The 23,385-nt window shown below is 42.2% G+C and overlaps 1 protein-coding gene and 1 long non-coding RNA gene across 3 annotated transcripts in view; both read right to left on the bottom strand.

The window, feature by feature from the left end:
• Positions 1–13,742, bottom strand: part of P3h2 (prolyl 3-hydroxylase 2) — a 153,367-nt gene extending 139,625 nt beyond the window's left edge. The window contains exon 1 of the mRNA XM_027412951.2: positions 13,069–13,742. Coding sequence (XP_027268752.1) covers positions 13,069–13,536 — 468 coding nt within the window. The 5' untranslated portion in view covers positions 13,537–13,742. The remainder of the gene's footprint in view (positions 1–13,068) is intronic.
• A 4,033-nt stretch (positions 13,743–17,775) lies between these two features.
• Positions 17,776–23,385, bottom strand: part of LOC103163930 — a 31,921-nt gene continuing 26,311 nt past the window's right edge. For both annotated transcript variants that reach the window (XR_004769957.1, XR_004769956.1), the window contains exons 4-5: positions 18,209–18,325; positions 17,776–18,077 (exon numbers count right to left, since the gene is read on the bottom strand). This is a non-coding gene — a long non-coding RNA (uncharacterized LOC103163930). The remainder of the gene's footprint in view (positions 18,078–18,208; positions 18,326–23,385) is intronic.

Here is a 23,385-nt window from a genome sequence, read left to right as displayed (position 1 = left end):
AAAGAATAAATTTTGGAACCACAGAGTCCTGTTAAGGCTACATTAGAAAACGTTCTCTATTCTGACATCACTAAATTCTTAGACCTAAAAATGGCTTCTCTGTTAGCATTTGACTGTCTCAAGTCTGAAGTTCTTCTGGAGCTTCTTGTCATATCTTAACATATGGTATGTCATATCATAACAGCACTAGTACAGAGGCTGGCTTTAAACGGGACCTTGTTCTGTGGATCCTATCATACAGTCCTACTGCTTTGATTCCTCAATGTCACTAAACCACAAACAAGGATTTGGATTGTCCTTTGTCTTCTGTTTACCTACTCATCCATTTCAACAGCTTCTCATATGACATTGTTCTCAATTACCATTCTAGCTTGGTCTCTTGAACATGGCCTACTCTGTCTATCATGTTAAAGGACCACATAGTTAAACATTAGTGTGTCTTCTTTTCAATGCTGCTTGAAGTGCTCTTATCCAAAGGGAGGGCTTCAAGAGAAACCCTAAAGATAAGAGCAGCTCTGAGCCAGATGGTCTGTAAGTGCTCTTCTAGTTTTCCCAGCTCCAGAGCTTCAAATTCTTCAGTGTACTGGTAAGTGGAACCAAAAGTGTACCTACGGGAAAACAGATGAGCTAATAGTACATGAAATATACGTGCAAAGGAGAGAAAGGACATGAAAAGAGCAAAAGAAAGGACTTCCCACAGTACCTGTTACTCAGTCCTCATCATTGGACAGTGAATCACTTCAATCCAATTTTAAAATGGGTACAGATCTAAACAGAGAATTATCAATAGAGGAATCTCAAATGTCTGAGAAACAAATAAATGTTCAACATCCTTAGTCATCAGGGAAATGCAAATCAAAATTACTTTGAGAACCCCTCTTACACCTATCGGAATGGACTAAGATCAACAACACAAGTGACAACTCATGCTGGAGAGGATGTGGAGCAAGGGTAACACTCCTCCATTGCTGGTGGGAGTGCAAACTTGTACAGCTAATATGGAAACCAATATAGTGGTTCCTCAAAAAATTGGAAATTAATCTACCTCAAGACCGACTATACCACACTTGGATATATATCCAAAAGATGCTTTGTGCTATGACAAGGACACTTGCTAAACTATGTTCATAGTAGCTTTATTCATAATAGCCAGGAACTGGGAAAAAAAGAACAATGAAAAGTGTTACCTCAGAAAGTCTGTAATGCACAGCTTACACAGTTGCATGCTTTTACTTTGTAAAACTATTCATAATATAAAACAGTGTGCATTTTAAAGTTTAAGACACAATAAGTTAGAAATGCATATTGTATTTACGAAGTTTGTCCATGAGTAGATAGAAAATCATAAAATATTGAATATGACAAAATCACATATAGTAAGTTTTGTATATGAATATTGGTGTTCTCCCTTCTGTGTCTTCCAAACTTTCAAACAAAAGGATGAAATGTAATTAATATTGAACAAAAATACTTTATAAAAGCAAGCATACAGTAGTCATTTAACATAAGAACAGCAGTTTTAAATAATGAATTCTTTACAAGGAACATATTTAATTGTTTAGGCTGAGGAGCAGCAGATAGTTAGATAACTTGTGTAACTACTTGTCAAGCAACTAGGACATCAATCTTTTCCTGCTGGAAAGAGTCTGTTCTCCGTTCCTTTAGTTTCTATGCATAACCACATATATTGAAACTTTCCAAGAAGTTAGCCATTTTTCCATGTCTGTAGTAATAAACATATGTTACTATCTCTACCTTCATGGTTAACATTACACATTTCTCAATAAAAGACATCAGGGCCGGTGAGGCGGCTCAGTGAGTAGAGGTCTTTGTCACACAAACTTGGGGACCTGAATTCAATCCCCAGAATCTATGTGAAGGTAACAGGAAAAAATGTTTCTTCTGACCTCCACACATAACACACACACACACACACACACACTACAAACAAACACAGACACATCACACACACACGTACTACATACAAACACAGACACATCACACACACAAATATACACCACACACACAAACACCAATAATGAATTAAAAACACCACAGGTGATTGTATCTTTAGAGAGAATGTTTTGCAACAGAGGAAACACTGGGTTCCAGCTTCCAGCTTATCTTGGATTTACTATGACCGTGAGAATGAATAGTCTTGGGTCTTTTTTGGGTCATAGATGTCATGGTGAAATGACATTTTCCCCTAGAGCAACAACCCAGATGTCCCTCAACCAGAGAATGGATAAAGAAAATAAGATGGAGGTAGGTGGGGCTGGAAGGCATGGAGGGTGGGGAGGCAGCAGTTGGGATGTATTGTATGAGAAAAAAATAAATAAAAAGAAATAAAAAAGTGTGCAAGAACTCAGAGTTAGTGACCAGAAATACTTGGATTAATCTTTCAGATCCCAGCTCAGCTCAACACTAGCAGTATCATCTGGGGTGGGTTGTTTCATCTTCCACCTGCAGAATCTTTACTGCGAAGAGAAGACTCACTGGATAGGCTATCTTAAGCTTGTTGTAAGAAAATTCATATATATAATATAGCAGAGCTAGAGCACAAGAACAGTTAATAACTGATATCTTGTATTGCTAATAAGTTTTAGTCATAAAAATACACTTCCTCAAAGCTAAATCTGGCTGTTCATTTTTCAATGACCTTTCATGACTGTTTTTGGAACATTAGGTTTCCTTATGAACTGATTTGCAAACAATAATGTGCCTATGTGTTTATTATGGTCTGATTCTGCATCACATACATGAAAGATTCTTTTAGAAGTTTAAGGACTTTATATATATATATATATATATATATATATATATATATATATTATATAAATATATTATATATATTTACCTGTCATAGTACGAAAATAATTTCATGATTAATTTGGTAAAGTAGGAGAATTCTCTGTGGCCTTTTTCACCTGCACAGAGCAGTGGAAGGTTTTCCTCTAGTTATCTTTTCATAGCATCACTGTGGAGTCCTTTAATTCCCTCCTCAGGATATATATATATATATATATATATATATATATAATAAATAGGTTCCCTAAATACTCATTTTATCCTTTCATCTACTCTGTGATCTAGGAATTATTTTTCTTCATAAAGATACAGACTAAGACTCACAAAGGATGAAGAAAAAGAAGCCATAAAAATAATAAAAGGTAAACCTAAGTTTCCAAGGAAACTTGAAATGGTAAATAACATTTCCTTTAACATTAAATAATCACTAAAACTGTAATCCATTGGACTTAGCTTTGAGGCAGTATGTTCTATAACAACAAGTTAAATTCTCTAAAAATCATCCTTGATCACTAGAATTTTTATTGAAAAGAGTTTGTCATACAATATATTCTGATATGGTCCCTCCTCCTCCTCCTTCTTCCAGGGTCCTTCCCACCTCCAATCTCAGAAAAGTACCTTCATCCTTTAAGAAAAATGACCCATCAAATTTAGTTTTCAACTGCTTGTATTCTTATTTTATCTCATTTTGTTTACTGAGACAGAGTCTAGCCTGGAATCTAACCAGCTCAGGAGTCCCAAGTTTAAAGCACTGTGCCCAGCCTGGTACTCCATTTTATGAAATGAAATTCTTCAAGTGTTCTTTTATCTGCATCTACCAGGATCTCATTCCTTCTTTGCCATCAAAAAGTTTAAACTGCTAGTATTTTTAACTTACTTCTTGTATGCCATTGTATTTTTGTTTTGTTTTTTTTTCTTTTCTTTTTTTCTCCTGTTTGTTTCTGTAAGCGTTTTCCAGCTCTTCCTATGTACACAGTACCACCTCTCCTTAACCTGCAACAGGTTGTGACCCTTTTGAAGACAGAATACCTTATTTTCTTCTTTAACTCCAGGATCTAAAAAGAAAGTCATATCTAAAAGGGCTCAATAATATTTTTAATTGGAAAAGAAGGGTATTTTAATGTAACTGAGTGGCTTGCTTTTGACGGGTGGGGGCAGGTCTTTCCCTGGACTGTTTGTTTTGCTGTCTGGAGGGGATTGTGCCATTTGGTAAACATGCTGAGCAAATGGAATCTCCCTCAAGAGGGGTTTTTTCCTCTTCAGAGGAAACTGGTTCTGTGGCTCTGGGCTCACTAGGGCCATGCTGTCTCAAAGAAGCAGAGATGGTTGTCAGACAGGACTGAGGGAAGACCTACACCTGCCTCTGAGTTACTGGTTTTATCAGAGACAGGCTAGGCTGCTGTTTAGAGCAGCAGCCTCTTGTCCCAGACAGCTGTCTTGGCTCACTTCTTAATGCTTACCTAGCCAATAACGTCTTTTATTTCATTTTTCTTGTCTCTGTATCCCACCTTCCCCCCACTGGGTGTGTCTCTCCCTCCCCAAATCCCCAGCCTCTGACTTTCCACACTTCAAAATGTGTGTAAGTTGACTTCTGTATTTTAGTTTGCTCAAGCTAGTTACTAAGACAATACTTCTAAACAAAAGAAACTCAAGAGTCACAGTAGAATACTGTTTGGAAAACATCCAAGATGAAGGGGACGTGTGTGTGTGTGTGTGTGTGTGTGTGTGTGTGTGTGTGTGTGTGGATGGATAGATGTAGGTAGGTAAATACACAGGTACATTTTGGAGTCTAGAATTCACAACCAAGAGGTATCCATTTATATTAGTAAAGCAACATGTTAGATCATATTTGGGATGAAAAACAGAGGAAATGCAAATGCTTTATTGTTTTCTCCAATCTGAACTATGGCAGAAAGGCAGGACCATCCATGACACACAAACCCAGTGTTCCTCATTTAAGGGAAAAAGTCTCTTTCCAATGGATTTCCCTCAGCATGATGCCAAGACAAACTTTTTCCTAAATATTCATCATTCATCAGTGGGCACAACATCATCAAGTACTCACTGTCAGAACTTAACTAGAGATCTTCAACTCATGATTCACAGTCATGCCTTATATGGCTGGATGTTCATTTCAGGAGTTCTCAGTCTGAGGCCATTGGGACCTCTGACAAATATAATGTATGGGAAAATTCTGTGCTTTTCATACTATTTAGGACAAGGGTGGGGTATATGCTACTGATAACTACTAATTAGTTAAGGGTCAGAGATGTTGGCTGCCACCCTAAGATGAAGAGGAAAGCCTCCTACTATGAGGAATGTCTCTGCTCTAAACATTTAAGTTAATGTTGAGAGACTCTGGCTTATAAACCCACTGACCTGATATTCCCTGGTCCCACTGTTGAATTAATCCCCTTGGTAATTCCATAGAAGTCATGAGTGACTATGACAGTCTTTGTCCCTGATGGCATTTGTAAGTGCCTCCTATTAAATCTGAAAATAATCCAAGATTCTATTTTAAAATATTAAGAAGCACATCTTGCTTCAGTGGGAAATAATTTGTATGGTCTACTGGATTAATCTTTTGATAACATAATTTGAGATGATTCTTACAAACAGACAGATCTGGTAATAGAGGAATTCTCTGTGCCTGGATTCTTAGCTGTGTGTTGATTTTTAACATGCAAGACTATTGACCTTGGCAGAGTAAAAGCTAAATATTTAGCATTCAGGCAAGAACAATAAGATTGGTTCAATTAACTTCCATATGCTTCCTTGTTTCGTACCCTTTTGTTTATCGTATCTTTTACCCTTACCCAACCCCTTTCAGAGTCTCATTATAGTCATGCTGCAATCCCCAGTAGTGTCCTGGCACTTTTCACAAAACCCTGAATCAGTTATTTTCAGATGCCAAATTCCAGCAGATTCGTTATGATAGCCCCAACTTCTGGAAATTCTGACATTTTTGGCTCTTTTCTTTTCTGGCTCTTATTCCTTCCTTTCTCTTCCAGAAAAGATCCCTTGCTTCACTCAACAGGGAACAGCATTGACTCAGGTGGTACTGGTAAGCCTTCCCCAGAAACAGGCTCAATAGTAATACAAGCAGTATCATAGTACAACGAGACTCTGGCTTTTATGTTTAGGGACTCCCACTGACCAGATAATGCACATGAAATGCTATGCTTTTTGCTGCTGTAATTTTGTGCAGTCTGTATCTTCAGGGCGTGTCCTGTAAACAGCATCAATGACAAGGTCCGAGACCCCATTAATCTCTTTGGGGATCTATTTTCTGTTTATAAAATAGGATCGTTAAAGCTCTGATGCGCCATGAATGTGGCAGGGCACCACTGTGGAAAGCTGAGGAGATGACTGGTGTGGAGGAGGGCCACCTGCTTCTGTTCAACCAGCCCGCTCTCCTTCATATTTATTCCGAGTCCCAGCTGCAGCTTCAACCCAAAATGGCTACTTTCTTTCCAAAATGGCTACTAGAAGACTAGCATTCTAGAATGGGCTCACTGTGTCATCACTTCCTCCATGACACCTAGCACTTCCTGCTTAGCACTGGGACGTGACTTTCTCTTTTCTGTGAACTTTCACAAAGATATACAAGTTCAGGAAAAGCCCTTCTAATGTGACTCCACCCGATAAGGGAATTCCCAGCATCAACAGTGTTCTTGATAGCCTTTGTCTCAGAATCTCAGAGCTGGAGGAACCCAAACAATTGAGTTGGTACAACCACTTCAATCACAAAAGCTCACAGGGAGACTCAAGCTAATAGAAATGGTTAGTACCTCTAGAGTTGAGTTCTTTTCCTTATCCTAAACAGAACACATAGGAACAGTATAAAAATAATCCTCTAATTTCTATTACGTTAGTACTTTACACCTGTATTATAAATCTGCCTTTTTTCCATTTAAGTCTTACATTATCTGATATAAAGTGACAATGGCCAGGGTGATATCACAAAGGAGAGAGGGAATCCACTCCTTCGGTTCTACTCTCAGCTCTTCTATTTAAGTGAATTCCCTCTGAGCAGCTCTGTCCTCCCTCCGACTTCATTTTCTCCTCTGTAAAACAGCTGGCTGATGCACAACGTTCCATGACTGTGACAGGAGGAGCTGCAGAAAGATGCAGATCTGGAGAATATCTTCTCCAGGTCTGTGCTAAAGTCTAACACATGGGAGAACAGGGAGTAAAGGGAAGCTCACAGGGGATGCTCAACCTATGTACCTCACTAGCAAGCAGCTCTGTGCTCTTCATTTTATGTGAACCAGAAATCTGACCTTGCCTGCTCGTCTAATATGATGTGGGTTAGCCTATTCCCACTAGAATCACCTTAACCTTCCCCCTTTCAGAAATGCTTTTATCCTGTGGACCAAACAAGAAGACAATGCAGGGTAGGGCTGAGGAGAGTGAAGAGAACTGTACAGCACAATCCAGCAAAACAGAGTTCTAGCAAAGCCAGCCTCTTTGCCACAACTGTCTGCAGTCCTCTAGAGCACTGAACACAAGGTCCCACACGCTCAGCAAACCCCATGGAAAGCTGTCTCTGTATCATCCATTTGGCAAGTGATGGACAGGCCTGGTAGAAATTAGGAAGTCAGACAGAAGGAAAGGAGGGATGAATTAAAAGACAGGAAGAGAATTATGGAAGAAAGTGGAATGGAAAAAAAAAAAGAATTGTTGCTCCTAATGAGAAATGCAAAATTTTCCACCAGACAATGGTGACGGTTGGCTGAATGAACTATGTAGCATGTGAATGAAAAGGCAAGGGGTAGAGAGCCTAGGAAGGCTTGCTGTCTCTTTGCTCTGCCTCTGAAGGCAACAGGATCAATCTCAGAGCACCATGGATTCCCCAGGAGGCCATGAAGGACACTATGTCCTTTATGAGCAGCTTGAAAAAAAGCACAGGACTAGAGGGTTGGAAGCCTGTATTTTAGACCCCCAACTCCAATGGCTGCCCTTCTTTGTTTTACCAGTCTAGGGCCAGTGACATTGTCAAGAGACAGGGCTAGAAACCTTCATGGTCTTTGGGGTCTTCCAGGCCAATGCATTTTAGTGCCCAGATTCAGCATATCTGCCTTTGCTGGATTGAATTTCTAGAACCATACTGTTATCTCTCCTATCTCCTTGCCCCAACACGATTATTTGACTAAATGAAGCTCACCTGGAGTCCCTTAGCCCTGAGACGTAAGCCTCTAAGAAATTTACACTTTTTTCAAGGAATACACCTACACGACCTCTTTAGAGTCTATGAATGAGCAAGTAATATTTCTGACAGAATCTATTTGATTCCCAGAGATGGAGTCTGTTTAAAAAAAATGAGAAGGGCAATGTTATTATTAAAATGTGTAAAGGGCCGGGCATTGGTGGCGCACGCCTTTAATCCCAGCACTCGGGAGGCAGAGGCAGGAGGATCTCTGTGAGTTCGAGGCCAGCCTGGTCTCCAAAGAGAGTGCCAGGATAGGCTCCAAAGCTACACAGAGAAACCCTGTCTTGGAAAAACAAAAACAAAAACAAAAACAAAAATGTGTGAAGGAAGCCATGATGCTCCAGGCTGAAAAGAAGGAAAACTTAGTAAGCAGTGAGTCGATGCTCATATCTGATCTAATTGCATTGTCAGCCCCTGGGGCAAGTGACAGTTACAAGAGCAGACTGGTGAAGAGCTGGGCCAACTTAGGATGCATAAGCCTGATGTAGAAAGGACTGGGATGACTATGCAGGACATAGCAACTGCTACACCATAAATTTCACGTGTTTCCTTCCTAAGGGACAGAGGATAGGTGGTGACACATTTTGATGACTCAAGGACAAAAAGAAAGAAAGGCTTTTTAGAGGAGGGGGTGGGGAGGAATCATATTCTGAAGAGCAACTAATAGTTGAGAATAGTATTTTCAAGAAGATAAAGCCATGCTTTCCGAAATAACTGAAGGATGACTGTGCATATTCTATACATCCTGGAAACAAGACTGAAATGTGAGATCAGGACAAGGTTTCATACAAAGCATTCCTTTCTGGCTTTCAATTCCCTTTGAAGGCACTCGGTTCAGAAAGAGAAAGCTATAAAGCACAACTGAGTCAGGAAATAACTTGAGCTTATTTTTTTTTTCTTCTCTATAAATCACAAATAGATTATGGGGCCAGATATAGAGATTTGAAGATGACTGGAGGTGGGGGAAGAATTGCCTAAGTTAATGCGCCACCCCCACCTTCACTCAATCTTAGTAAGAAAAACAAAGGTCAAATTTCACAAAGCACCAATTCAAGGATAAAACATGCAAGAGCAAGCTTGTTTTAAGTAAGAAAATAAACAACAGCACTAGTTTGTTGCTGTTTCTTTTTAGGTAGCTAGGAACATTGGAAGAAAAAGATACAGAAAACCATCCCAGATGATTCAGGACACAGATAAGAAAGAAAAATCTCTCTCTTACATTTGCTTTAAAAAGTCACAGATGCTCATAAAGTAGGTATAGTGGGTGGACAATTCTCTGAAATACAGCTTTAAGTAATAAAAGCTAAAGAGAAATTTGAAAAAGAAGAAAAAAATCAAACCAACTAAGTGGATAGAGCGGGAAGGGGGTTTGCAACAACACCCAAAACTCTTAAGTACAAAACAGTAAGAAATCAACTAGGGCCAGGCAGTTGTGCTGCAAGCCTTTAATCCAAGCACTTGGGAGGTAGAGGCAGGCAGATCTCAATGAGTTCCAGGCCAGCCTGGTCTACAAAGTCAGTTCCAGTATAACCAGGCTACACAAAGAAATCCTGTCTGGAAAAGACAAAAACAAAACAAAAAAAAAGTAAGAAATAAATCAATTAGTCCTGTCATTTTTCACCCCAACTGGCATCCAGGAAAACAGACCAAATTTGGTAAATTAACCTTCACCCATATTCCACATGCATAGAGCTGAGCTAGTATCCATGCAACAAATGGATGTTGAGTGCTGATGCCCACCCATCTTGTTCAAGGTATCTAGAGCAAAGAGGAATGATGATGAGCCAACTCAGACCTCTTGACCACACGTGTCTAATATTCAGTCACATGTTCATATCCCAAAGGATAACAGAGTCATACATCTGCTAAGCACCCATGCCTGGGAATCCCTTCTTTGAGAGCTACAAAAAGAATGTGTGGTCCTTGATTGCAGGGAGCTCACAGAAGTAATGAAACACACACTTAAAAAGTATTTTAAAATGAAATAAAAAGACAAAAGAGGAAAATTGTGTCAGGAGCATTCAGCTGCTGGGAGCTATGGAAAGACACTAAAATCCTCCCAGAAGTCTCTCTTGGTGTTAGGATTATTTCCAACATGTAAAAAACAGGAAATCCTTTATTTCCACAACAGCAATACGAATAACTGCACCTGTAGTGTCTGTTAAGAACCAGGTCCCAGGCTGCCTTAAACTGACCTCAAACCAACCAGGTAGTCTAGTATTTCCCCATCTTGCAAATGGGGGGATAGAAAGCTGGGATAGTCTGAGACAGACTTGAGTCTCCTATCTTTTCCTATTCTGGGTCCTCCAAGCTCCCAGGGAGAATGAGAATAAGAATAGCAAGATTAAGATCCACAGTGTCAGACATGAGGAAACAGGATGGGAAAGGAGAAAGGACAGAGAGACTGTGGATACTGGGTTAAACTATTTAGGCTTTATACTGTAGCAAAGAGAAGCCACTATGCAGCTTACAAGGGATGTCACATTAATAAGTATATCTTAGGCCTCAGGCTATGGTTGATGAATTATATATTACAGAAGAGATTTTAAAAACTTGGGAAGAGACTTACCCCACCTTTGCATACACACCCACAAACCATGTCTGTGTAGATCTACCACTGCCTAACTATTCAGATGATTTCCCCACATGTCAGGCTTCTGGGATAATTAATACAACAGTACTAAAGAGGAGTACGTGTGACTTCAGGAACAAGGACCTGCTCACCCAGGAGCTGTCCAAATATGGCTTCAGTGTAATCCCTGCAATGTACAGAGCTCCTGTAATCCCTGCTAGTACAGCATTCTACAGAGCCCAGAGCCGTGTGGGCCCAACACAGGCTGGAGTCCAGTAGCCTCCTAACTGTAGGTCCTGGGCTCACTTCACCAAACCATACTAAACTGACACCACTGGGTGACAAGGAGCAAGTCCCTTTTTCCTTTCTTAACATCCTAATCTTCATCTCTCAAAAGAGAAATTTGAGTACAAGGGACCAGAGTTTATAGTTCTCAACTGTTCTTAGTGCCCAATTCAAGAACATCTAGGATCTGTTGCCATCAGCAGCTCATTATACAGAATGTAGGAAGGAATTACTCCTGAGAGCCAGAACAGTGTGTTTATCTTGTAACTGAGAATGGTTGTGGTACCCTAACTCTGCGATGCCTTCTGCTGTTCAGAGTTACATCTGACCTAGGAGTAGACTTCTAAGTGCAAACAGGGTCACAGACATCAGAAGAAATTCAGTTACACATGGCTTTATGACTACAGCCAATTCAGTTACACCATTGACACCATGACCATAAGCAAGAACACAGGAGTTAGTCACCCTGCCAGTGAATGAACATCCTACAGCCCAAATCTCTCACTGCCCAAGAATGGCCTTTTACTATTATGGATGTTTTAGTCTAGATTATGGTGGTGCTAGTGTGTGTGTGTGTGTGTGTGTGTGTGTGTGTGTGTGTGTGTGTGTGTGTTGGGGGAGGGTTGTTTCCCTGAGAAGCAATGACAAGGCTTCTCTTTAGAGTTTCCATGGAGCACAGACTAGAAAAGAGCATAATGTATCCTTTAGGTGTTAACAAGCAAATTTCCAAACAGCAAACATATTTCCTTCTTCAGAAATTGTCAACAATGTGAATCAGCCACCCAAAAGTCTGAAGGCTGTTGAGCTTGGGGTTTCATCTTCTTTGAACTCCAGTCAGTGAACAGAGCAAAGGGGTTCGAAATAAATGTTAATGTTATAGGAAAATGTTTAACTACATACAGAAGCACAGCAAGCCACATACTGATTGCAGGTTGATTTCTTTTCCGAGGACCCAATGTGAGTATGCATCCCTCTCTTTTCCTTTTCTCCCTTGGAGAAAAATCTGTCTGCCAAGTACTAAAGAACCATCAACAAAATGGCTACATCTCTGCTCACACCTGAGACTCCCCCGACCCAGGGAAGACCACCATAGGGGGCCACATTACAGGTCTATCCACACTCTGCTCTGGCAACTAGCGTACAATAGTTTGCTATTGGCTCTCAGGGAGCCCTCTCCCAGAACTGACCGATATCTGGAAGAACAGGAAAAATTGTGCCACTCTCTTTTTTAAAAGCAAGGTTATACTTAATGCACGTCGTTGCAAAACAGACAATTCATTCGTCTTGGGACAGAATTCTGGCCTCCTCATTCCTTGATCCATCCTTGTCAACTCCTGAACTTCAGCACTTCCCACACTGGAGCTCTGACATTAGGTCTCTGTTGTGACTTTACTAACTCCTCCCACCGCTGTGGAAAAGACCTGGCTATATCCATCCAGAAAGCCAGAAGGTAGGAAGAACTGGAGAAACATGAGGTGGTGGAAGTGTGTTGGGGCGGGGAGAGAGGCAGGGTGAGAAGCTGGGGAATTCATTGTTTGCTCCGTGTCCAGTTAGGTCTTTTAAATTGTGGGTATGGGAAATATGCCGGTTAGATTGCATACCTCTTGACAGCAACTTCGGGGAGGTTAAATAGATGCAAATAAAACCAGAGGGCTCTGAGCATCTGAGGTGAAGTAGCCCAGGACAATAGGAACCCCCAGTAACCCCAAAAGGTCCACATATTCAATGAGATTGCCTCACACAGCCTCAAGCATATTTCCTCTACCTTTTCTCTGTGCTTCTGTCGTTGAAGAGACATGACTTCGTTTAAGAACATGTCTCCTTTTAGCTTGTGAAAACTTTGTTAAGCTTAGAAGGTTCAGACTGCGGAGCAGGAGGGACAGCCAGGAGAAGGAAGGGAAATCAGGACTAAGCTGTGATGAGGAATTTACTCTAACATGTAAGTACCGCAGATAAGTGAAGTGTAGTAGGACACTTTTGAGGCTATGTTATTGGCCCAGCCCACTTTTGCTTGTGAAACTGATGCTGAGACAGAGAGCAAAGAGGACCTGCCCGAGTCCATCTAGTCCCGGGGCGTCTACTTTCACGCATGGGACAGCCACTTATGAAAGGCTGGCTGGAGGACAGAGCAATGCCCGGAGTCAGCCCTAGGAAGGGGTGCGAGAGCTTTGGGCTCAGATGCGCTCAGTACCTTGATGTAGGCCCTCTGCAGGTAGTTGTAGGGTACTCTGCGCTGGAAGTCGCTGCGCACGTCCTCGCTGACTCGGTGGCGGGACGCGGGGCCGCCCAGGCGCTGGCTCTGGCAACTGCGGGAGCAGCTCGCCCGTGCGAGCAGCGCTCGGAAGAAGGGCAGCTCGGCTCCGGGGCCGGAGCCGGGTTGTACGAGCGGGCGGCGCGCCGCGCAGTGGCGGGCGCAGCGCGTGCGGATGTCTAGCCGGCGCCGGTGGCTGCGCAGCGCGGCTTCCAGGTCACGCACCGCACGCTCGTAGTCGCCGCTGTAGTAGGCAGCCACGCCGCTGGCGTAGAGCAGGTCGAAGGGCTGCAGCGGGCCGTGCTCAGCCTCCGGCTCCGGCTCCCGGCGGCCGTCCTGGGGGCCGCCCCACTGCGGCGCGGGCAGCAGCAGCAGCAGCAACAGCGACACCCACGTGCTCTCCCGCATCCTCCGTCAGACCCGCGGGGGAATCGCCGCGCTCCGTGCCTGCCCCCGCTGCACCTCGCGTCCGAGCACCGCTCCGGCTCCGCGGGCTAGCACGCCGGTCCCGCTGAGATCCTGCTGCCCTGCCCGACAGCCCCAGGTGACCGCCGGCGCGCTGCGGTTCTAGAGGCGGAGGCTCGTCCGGCTGGCCGCTCTTAAAGGGACGCCTCCAACTCACACGCTCCTCCTGCCGCCCGCCGAGCCTCTGCGAGCCGCGCTCCTGCAGTCTGAGAGCTAGCACCGCGAGAGGCGGACTCCGGGGACAAGTGTAGCGGTATCCTCCCGGCCTGGTGCCACAGTGATAGCTACTAGCCCTGAGCACCCGCTGAGTGGCACCTGGCCTAGCTCGGAAGAGCTAGCACCTAGGCTAATTCATCCTTTGACTGGCCAGATACCTTTTGTGCCCCTATGTGAACTTTGTTTGGGGATTTCCCTAGAAGACAAAGGCCTGTGCAAAACTTGGTTCAGGAACCTCGGAAAACTATGAATTGAGTCTTTGAGCACGACTTTGCCTTTATGGAAGCCTCATTCAAATTGTGTCTGAGCATATGGTAATCAGCTGACTAAAGGGTAAATATAGAGAAAAATCAAAATGCCCTGGGTATAGGGAAGGTACTTCAATTCCTTGAAGCTGAGCCTGCCTGCAACCGTAAGGGTTGAGTTTTCTTTTGACAGACCCTCGTGAATCCACACCGTTTTGTTAAGTCTGCTCCTTGCAGTCCTTCACCCTCAGATGCAACATGACGGTCCATCTCAGCCTGTGTGGAAAGCACTGGAAAGAGGGAGGGGCTCGGACCAGTTTAAGAGCTTTGCGGAGAAAAGTGGTTTGCCTAGTTTATACAGCTAAGAACACGCCAAGGATGGACCACGGGAACAGAAGCTTCCCGCCCTCCTCTAGGGCAGGGTCTCCCTCTCTCTTGCTGTCTCATTTGGCTGTGTGTGGATGTGTTCCTGCTTTGCATGTGGAGAGTGTGCTACGGAGTGGACGATAAATAACGCGAGTTTCTTGTTCAGACCCCTGGAGGAAGGTGAAGTTGTACTTCAGTTCTGCCTCTGGCAGCTTTCCAGATGTGTGACTTTGCGCAGCTGAGCCTCGGTTACCCCTTCCAAAGCAGCCAGATGCCCGACATGTCCAGTGATATTTGGACATAAATCCCTATTGTGAGAGTTAAACAAAGAGGCAGTTTAACAAACCCAGTACCCTGGGACTTAAGCAGTGAACATCAATCTAGAAATGGGAAAGCTGACAGAAACAGCTGCCAGAGTCTAAGGAACTAGCTGGAGGCTTTCCTGTTCCTCCCCTTCTGCTGGGTCATAAATACCTTCATGGCCAAGGTGCTCCCCTCTTTTCTGCTCCTTGGCTCCACATTCTCAGGGGAAAAAAAAAAAAAAAAAGCGTGTGCTAGACTCCAAGAGTCCAAAGCCTGGAACTCGCTGGAAGGAGTTCTGCTTGTCCAGGATTGTCTGTTGGAATCTCATCATAGTCTCTGGAAGGATGAACAATGGGAAAGAACCACATATATTGTCCAGCTGATCTGAATTTCCCAAAGAAACCTTTTGTAAGAAATGGCCACTATACAAGGAGGTGGCCAGAGTGTCGTGTCATTTCCCTTGTTCTTGGTGGGTTTTGCCACTTTGGCCATGAGCAGCCCTGGCTATATAACTCCAAGGAAAACTGATTCATGTACATATTATTTTTCCACCAAATTCTCTAATATTTCTAAGTTTTCTCTTTTCACTGATGGCAAAGCTCCAGTGTGAGGCTTGCCTTGGATGGTCAGAGCTCCAGAAGTAGCATAGACCTTTTCTCCTAGTGATTAAATGTTTGGATAAAGACCCTAGAATCTAAAGTGTATCAATCCACTTGGAGAACGGTTTGAAGCATATAATTAGAAATAGTGTTTGGGCTACAGACCAAATGCCAAGATGCTTTTTTATACCTCAACTCTACACAAGAGATTTTTCTGTATCACTGAATAAGTGTCACTAAATTAATCTTTAGTGCCTACCCCTGGTGTATTATATCGGGGAAAGAAGAGATGATTACATCACAGTCCTTATCACTGGAAGTTTAGAGTGCTATTCAGATATGAACACAAAATACGGGACTTAGTATGGTCCACATTCTTACCTTTAATACAACATGCTAAGAATGTGGATCATACTAAGTTGAATTCAGCATGCTCTAGTAACACAGGAACTGAACCTTCTGGCAGGACAGAGCTAAGAGACCTTTGGAGAAAAGACACGGAGGGAATCAAAAGCCTACAGTTAGTAGCCCACAAACAAACTACTGGCTCCCAGCTGGGACATGTCTTTCAAGCCTTCTGGGTATCATACCTGTGCACAACCACAACATAACAATAGATAATCCACTTAGGTAGCCCCTCAGGTTCTTCTGAACACTGGAATAACCTGATGGACTCAAATATTTCTATATGGCCCCAGCTTTGAGGGACTCTACTTAATTGGTATAGTGGGCTATACCTAACCTATGATGTCTGGCGTAAACAATGGGATTTGCCAAAGTCTCTCTGATGTTTATATTCTGAAACCAAGGCTGGGAACGATACCTTTAAAGGTGCCTCATGAGGAGGGGTAAGGTTATTAGGTGGAGCTCCATGTGGTATTGGCATGCTCATAAGACCCTGGAAAAATAGGATTTTGTGTTATCTTGGTGATATGCTTCCCTAACAAGCACAATCCTACTTGCCTTTAAAGTTGGGTATAAAATTTTGAAGCCCATTTCATGGTTCCTGGTTTATATGATCTGTGACAGAACCCCATATTTGCCTTTCAGTTGATTTCTTTGCTGATGCTGGAACTCCCAAAGCAGGATCCCACACTTTGTTATCTAATTTCTCATAAAGAACCATTCTTGAACTTTATGGTATTATCAAAGACTAAATTAACAACAACAACAACAACAACAAAATCTGCAACGACCAGGCCTAGCCCTTTTTTACACTCATGGCTAAGGAACTTTGATACCCACTAATTCTCAGCCAGGAATGATGTCCCACCTAGGTGCAGTTGACAATGGAGACAGTTTCCATTGTCATCTGAGTGGTGTGGGAAGGAATATCATACAATTGCTGTCTAGGGGGTAGAAGCAAAGGATGGTGCTGAATGTCTTGTAAGGTACAGGATAAGACGGCCTGCTAATAACCAGGTGAGGGTGATGCACACCTTTAATCCTAGCACGCGGGAGGCAGAGGCAGGTGCATCTCTATGAGTTCGAGACCAGCCTGGTCTACAAGAGCTAGTTCCAGGATAGTCTCCAAAGCCACAAAAAAAAAAAACCCTGTCTTGAAAAACAAAACAAAACAAAAAAAGAAAGAGAAAAGAAAGGGCTAATAAGTCTTAAGAACCAAGTGCCACAGGAACCTTGGGACAGTAATTTGGCACTGTAAACTCTGTTCAGTTCCCATCTACAAATGACAAAGTTAAGACCCACAGGTCACAGCACAGGGACAGACATGTCAGGGAGAAGATGCTTAATTGCATATAGCAAAGTATAAAACCTATACTGTGTCCCAGAACACTGGATGATGTACTCTTATGGGCTACTTTTTTTCAAAGGTGAAAGAAAGAAATGCATGAAAGAAAAGAAGAGAAGGAAGGAAGGAAAGAAAGAAGGAAAAAGAATTGAAGGAAAGAAAAGAATTGAAAGAAGAAAGAAAGAAGGAAGGAAAGAAAGGAAGAAACAAAGAAAGAAAGAAAGAAAGAAAGAAAAAAGAAAGGAAAGAAGGAAGGAAGAAAGAAAGGCAGGAAGGAAGCTATGGTTTGAGACAAGAGCTACTGGAAACATAAACTGCTGACATTTCTGTTGAGACAGGTAACAAATGAGAGCCTGAAACTGCACTTTGCATCCCAGTTCAAAGAACAGTCAAAGCACAAAAGCGCTCATCCAGAGCCCTGAAGAGACATCCAATCATCTCTCTTTTTATTATATTTGGAATGGGTCTTGACAGAAGCTCCAATTCCCTTTGACTTCTGTTTATAAGTCATCAACAGCTCAGGCGCACTGGCAGCAGTGTTTCATCATAAGAAAGGAATTCTGGAAAGAGAAGATCTTCAGACGCTTCTTAGGCTCTCCAAATCAGCTTAGATTTTTGAGCTGACCTCCCTCCTTTTAAAACCTTTCTGGAGGAACAAACAGTGTACTCAGACTGCAGCGGGAGATTTAATCAGCGCGTTCCGTAAGCAAATGTGATACTAGTTTATTTTTGATCGTGTTTAACCAGCCAGGACTTTTGCTTGCCCCAAACATCTGATGCCTTTGAAATGAAAGGAATAATTCTCACTGTGCAACAACTCAGCCCGTGTTCAGCTGCTGTTGATGCTGGCGACAAGGGAGTTGTTTGGAAGACTTTTTTTTTTTTTTTCTTACACAAATAGGATCATCTGAAGTTTCTTTTTTCTTCATCTTCTTCTTCTTCCAACCAAGTTAGTGTGAAAGGCCATCAACAGTCTGTCAACATAAGTGAGAAGAAAAAGGCCTCCTAGAGGAGGAAGAGAAATTTCTTTTAGAAAAATTAATATTTAACCTACATTTAAAATCAAACAGGGCTGCCACATTCCAAGACTGAGTGTTTCTTTCCAGTTTTCTTAGTAGCTCCATCTCCACGCTTACCTGCATTCTTGATGGAGCTTTAAAATTCCAAACTAAACAAACCCTGGACACACTCCACCTCTGTGCTCATGTCACGGAGACAATCTGACTCCTTTCTTTGGGAGGACTCGTATTTTGCTAAACAACAAAAAGGGAGGAGTATAAATAAGCATTGCTAATTATTCCCAAGGTAATGTAAGTGGCTAAAAGCATGATTCACTTGGAAATGCAGTCTGACTATCATGCCCAGGCTGTTTTGTCACAAGTACTGACTGTCGCTTAACTTTCAAGAGTCCCTTTGAGTAAAGCACTATTTAACTTTTTGTGGGTTTTTTGCTTGTTTGTTTACTGTTTGTTGTTTGTCAATTTTCACAAGCTAGAGCTACCTGGGAAAAGAACTTAAACTAAAAAATTACTTTCATTAGATTGGCCTATAGGCATGTTTGTGGGGCATTCTATTAATTAATGATTCATCTGGGAGAGCCCAGCCCACCATGGCTAATGCCATCCCAGAGTACACAGTCCTGGCTTGTATAAGAAAGCAAACTGAGCAAGCTGTAGTTTCTGTTCTAGTTCGGGGGATAACCAAATGCAATGACAATTCGCTATGATGTTTGGGGGAATAGATGGTTACCCTCCAGAAAATGACTAGTACGAACCTACTGCTGAAAATCACATACTTCCGTCATAAAACATGATAGAAAATCAAACCAGTACATACCTTTAAATGTGAGTAGTAGAACCCAGAGAAAGTGCAGAAATCAAGGAAGTATAAAAGGACAGAGTAGGGCAGCTCTACAGAAGGAAATTGGGGTGCTATGAAAGGGAAAATGGAAAAAAATGGGAGAGGGACTTTAAGTGGGGAAGAAGAAGAGAAGAAAATACAGAGGGAGAAAATGGAGGGAAAAAAAAAACAACCTTGATAGGGATATCTCTGTCCAAGACACCTGGGTTTCAGCTGCTGGTGTAGCCTAAGTGTGGCCTACCATTCTTTCCCCACTGTCCCAGAATCATCCCTCAGGTGCTGGCCTGCCCACTTGTGGCAGGGCTCCTGGATAGCTCTGCCCTGGTCTTTCTGTCTAGAGCAAAGCTCTGGCGTCAGCTCAATGGAAAAAGGATGGAAAAGTCCACCTCAAAATAATGATGTTCTGAACCCACTTCCAAAAAAACAGCTCAGTGTTTTTGCATTTTGGGGGAGTTCTAAATAGAAATCCAAACATAGGAAATATAAGAATGATTACACTGCTTGATTTGTGGAGAATTTACATCTAGTTCCCCTGTGGGGTTAAGTTATCATCTTTGTTCAGATCAGACAAATGCAAATTAAAGACTCTAAGCCAGTTATAGTTTTTAACTTTATTTTATTTTTGGTATTAGGAGATGAGGAGAAATTCAAAGATCAATCATACAGACTTATAAATGAGGAGGAAGTGTGCTGGTTAGTGTACTGGTTAGTTTTTGACTGAAGGGTACTTCAGTCAAGAAATTTTCCTCCATCAGAGTGGTCTGTGGGACACTATTTGATCTCTAATTGGTGTGGAAGGGTTCAGACCATGGGCAGTGCCACCCCTGGGCAGGTGAGGCAGGACCATATAAGAAAAGTATCGTGCTAGCGAGAGGAGGCAAGCCAATAAGCAGCCTTCCTCCATGGCCTCTACTTCAGTTACTCCCTGAGAAACTTCATGAGGTCCTGTCCTGACTTCCCTCAATGATGGATGGTAATATGGAAGTGCAGGTCAAATAAACTCCTCCCTAAGTTGGTTCTGGTCAGTGTTGTGTTACAGCAACAGAAATTAACTGGAGCAGATAGTATCTAAAAGCAATAGTCACAGAATTGTGCTTTAATCTAAACCTAACCCAAATAACTGAGGATAGTCCTCCTTTCTGTACCAGAGTGTAATGAAAGAATCCCTCCTCATAACAAGCTGCCAAGGCGAGTAACTTTTCTAACCATTTTCTGAAAGGCTCAAAACCTTCCGATGGTGGAATTAGAGAGAATTAGGAAGCACCAAGGGCACCAAAGTCTTAGTTTGCTAAGATGCCAGGGACTCCACTGCCAGATACCTGCCTCTCATCCTAGACTGCTTTGCCAATCATTTTCACCATTGTTGACTTTGCTCAACAGAATGAACGAGGAAACTCTTGATGCTGCTGTTTTCCCTCACTGTTAAGTTTCCTCTTTTTTTGTGATTTAATGCTGAGGATCTGAGTGGCCCATCTCAACCCACTATAGGATGAAGCCTCTCCAAGTTCCAGGAAATCCCTCTCCACCTCTAGAAATCTCATTAACGAACACACTTGTCTGATGAAACTCTAAAAGAAATTGATTTGAGGAAGCATAATTTCAGTTATATACCAAATATTTCATCAAAATATGATTGTCGTTACAAATATAAACCTTAGTATGATTAGTATCAATGTTAGAGTAGGATACACACACACACACACACACACACACACACACACACACACACACACACACACACACGAGGAAACTAAAGGAAGAAAGAAAATAGCTTTGATTTGCTTTTGAGTAAAGAAATTGTTACTGAATTTATTTAGCAAAATTTTAAACCATTCAGCAGTCTTAGGAGCAAAATTAAATTGTTAAAGTTGAAGTACCAATTATATCTGTATTAAAATTAATACTTTACTTAATGTCATGATTTCAAAGAATTCATTCAAAAACAATGTTAGTAGAATTCATCAACCTCACCAGCGTGGGACTCACTCATCCACGATGCTTTAAATTCTGACCTTCCTACTTCTCTTGGCTCCTCTGGGAAATAGAATCTAACTTTCAGATCACTTGACCACCTACTGGCCACCAGTCTGTGGCTTCTTTACCCAGACATCCCCAAGGACTCCTCTATACTTCCTTGCAGATGGCTTCTAAGTCATAGCCTGGCCAAGTGCATTTCATCCAAATGGAAATCTATTCAGAGAGAAACTTATGGTTGTCCACCCCATAAACTGCCTGGGAGAAAAGAGCTTGCTCAGATCTCAGCATTGTGTCTATTTGATATTTGAATGATATTTGAATGAATGAGTTAGAACAAAACAGAATAAAATTGGGGGGCTGAGGAATAAAACATGGGCAAAATACTGGTCATGCAAGCATGAGGACCCAAGTTCCTATCTCCAGCACCCATATAAAGCCCAGTGAGTGTATCAGTACACGTGTATCACAAGGGGCTGAGAAGTAGAGATAATAAGTCAGCTAGCTACCCACTAGTGGAATCATCAATCTCAGTCTCAAGGGAGAGACACTGTCTCAATAAATGAGCTGGGGAGAATTGGATGAAGCTTCTGATGTAAAGCCCTGGCCTCAACACTCACGCATATACATGCGACTGTGCACACACATTGCACTCACATCTATTTGAACATGTCTACACACATACACAGGCACACACAAGTTTTAAATGTGAACTTATAATTTATAGAGCTATACATATATAATTATTCTGGCAGGAAGTCAACATACTTTGGACCAGCTGGTTCTGCCATGAATTAGTTTTGATATGTTCAGCAGGCCGTCTCCTTCTGGGCCTCTTCTACCCTCAACAGTATAGGAATGAATGGAACTTGACCCTTGAGGGCCTCCCTACCCTCTGTAATCTCAGAGCTTTCACTCAAAATCATAACAATATTATCCCATTCCTGGAAGTGTCAATGCACTGCCGTGTTCTTGAGACACCTGGCTCTGTGATGCAGTTAAATGTGACTTCCCAAGCACAGTTCTCAGCTTTCTCTACAGTCATTAAGAAGTGTTTACTCAGAGCTTGTGGCTTTGGAAATCTCAACTATGCTCTGAACCCGAGCAAGAGGCTAACCTTATTTTGAGTCAAGTCATAGTGTGCAAATACCCTCTCCAGAGTCCTAAAACCTTCCCAGTTCAGTCTGTCCTTCATTTGCTCTCCTCCTGTCTCTGCCTCTTAGTTGAGAGGAGTTGTTAAAAATGAAGATGGATGATTCTGTCATTTACTCCCTTCCACTCAGACACTCCATGCTATCTCTTGTGTTGATACTAACATTTTAGGAAGATCTTAAAGAGAATTTTAATATGTCACTTTATAATAAAAATTGAAGTTTTGAAAAAAACATATTCCATAACTTATTTCCCCATAACCAAGTGTAGGTGATATTTAGATATTTTCCCAATTGGAGTACATTTCAGGAGATAGAGATATACTCATTATATATGAATATATATACAATTGATTGAAGCTAATGTTCTGAAGAGCCACAGGCTGAGCTTCCATTCCAGAATAATTCCCTGTATAATAAGAATACTAGCTGGTAAACAACAGCCTCACTTCAGGTTCTGTAGCACTTGACCATTATCAGAGCATCTACTCAAGTGCACACACATAAAATGATAGGGAGACAGTCATGTCCTTGTCTAGCCTGCCCTCCTGAGCATTTGTTGTGCAGAGCCCTTGGGTTATGCTGTAAGGCTGGGGAAATTCTTGTCTGTGTCTCCTCTTTCTCCACAGCCCCGCCAACTCCCCACATCATTTGCTATATAGGAGCAAACAATTATATTAAACATTGCTTTTCACTTTCTGGAGAAATTCCCTGCACTCTTGAGTTTGCTATACCTTGAGAAAGAAACTTAATTGAATGCATAACATTTTGAATCTTCCAAAGAGTCACCATTGAGGTCTCCTTTCTCTATTCCCATCCTCATTCCTGATACCCCATTAAGTGAGCCAGAGACATTAATTTCCACACTGTGCATCTGAAAGCCTTTCAGATTGCAGGTCTGTCTCAACACAGGGTACCTGAAGAAGCAGAATAGAGTCTTCACTAACCACCAGTGGGAGGTGTGTGTGTGTGTGTGTGTGTGTGTGTGTGTGTGTGTGTGTGTGTGTGTGTGTGTAGGGGGTGGGGTGGGTACCAAGCAGGTTAGCAGAAGCAATCTCAACCTCCAGTTGGATATTTTAAGCCCAAAACCCGAAATTGTGATAAATATAGAAAGGAAGCATTGTTTAAAGAAGTGGAGAGATTACAGTTAAACAGTCAGGCAGTTAGCCTTTAGCTCAAGGTCATATTGTGTAGGAATTTAGGGCTAGGGATTAGAGTTCAGTTTACCGTAGGAATTTGGGTCTGGTCCAGAGACAAGTTTTCTCAAGTATTCCTAGGCATGTTTTTCATGAGATGGTGTGGCTATGGTTGAGTACCCACTACAGACT

The sequence above is a fragment of the Cricetulus griseus genome, chromosome 4, assembly GCF_003668045.3.
Source record: "Cricetulus griseus strain 17A/GY chromosome 4, alternate assembly CriGri-PICRH-1.0, whole genome shotgun sequence".
Taxonomy (NCBI): domain Eukaryota; kingdom Metazoa; phylum Chordata; class Mammalia; order Rodentia; family Cricetidae; genus Cricetulus; species Cricetulus griseus.
Note: the sequence above shows the minus strand (reverse complement) of the source record. Positions and strands in the feature narration are given on the sequence as shown.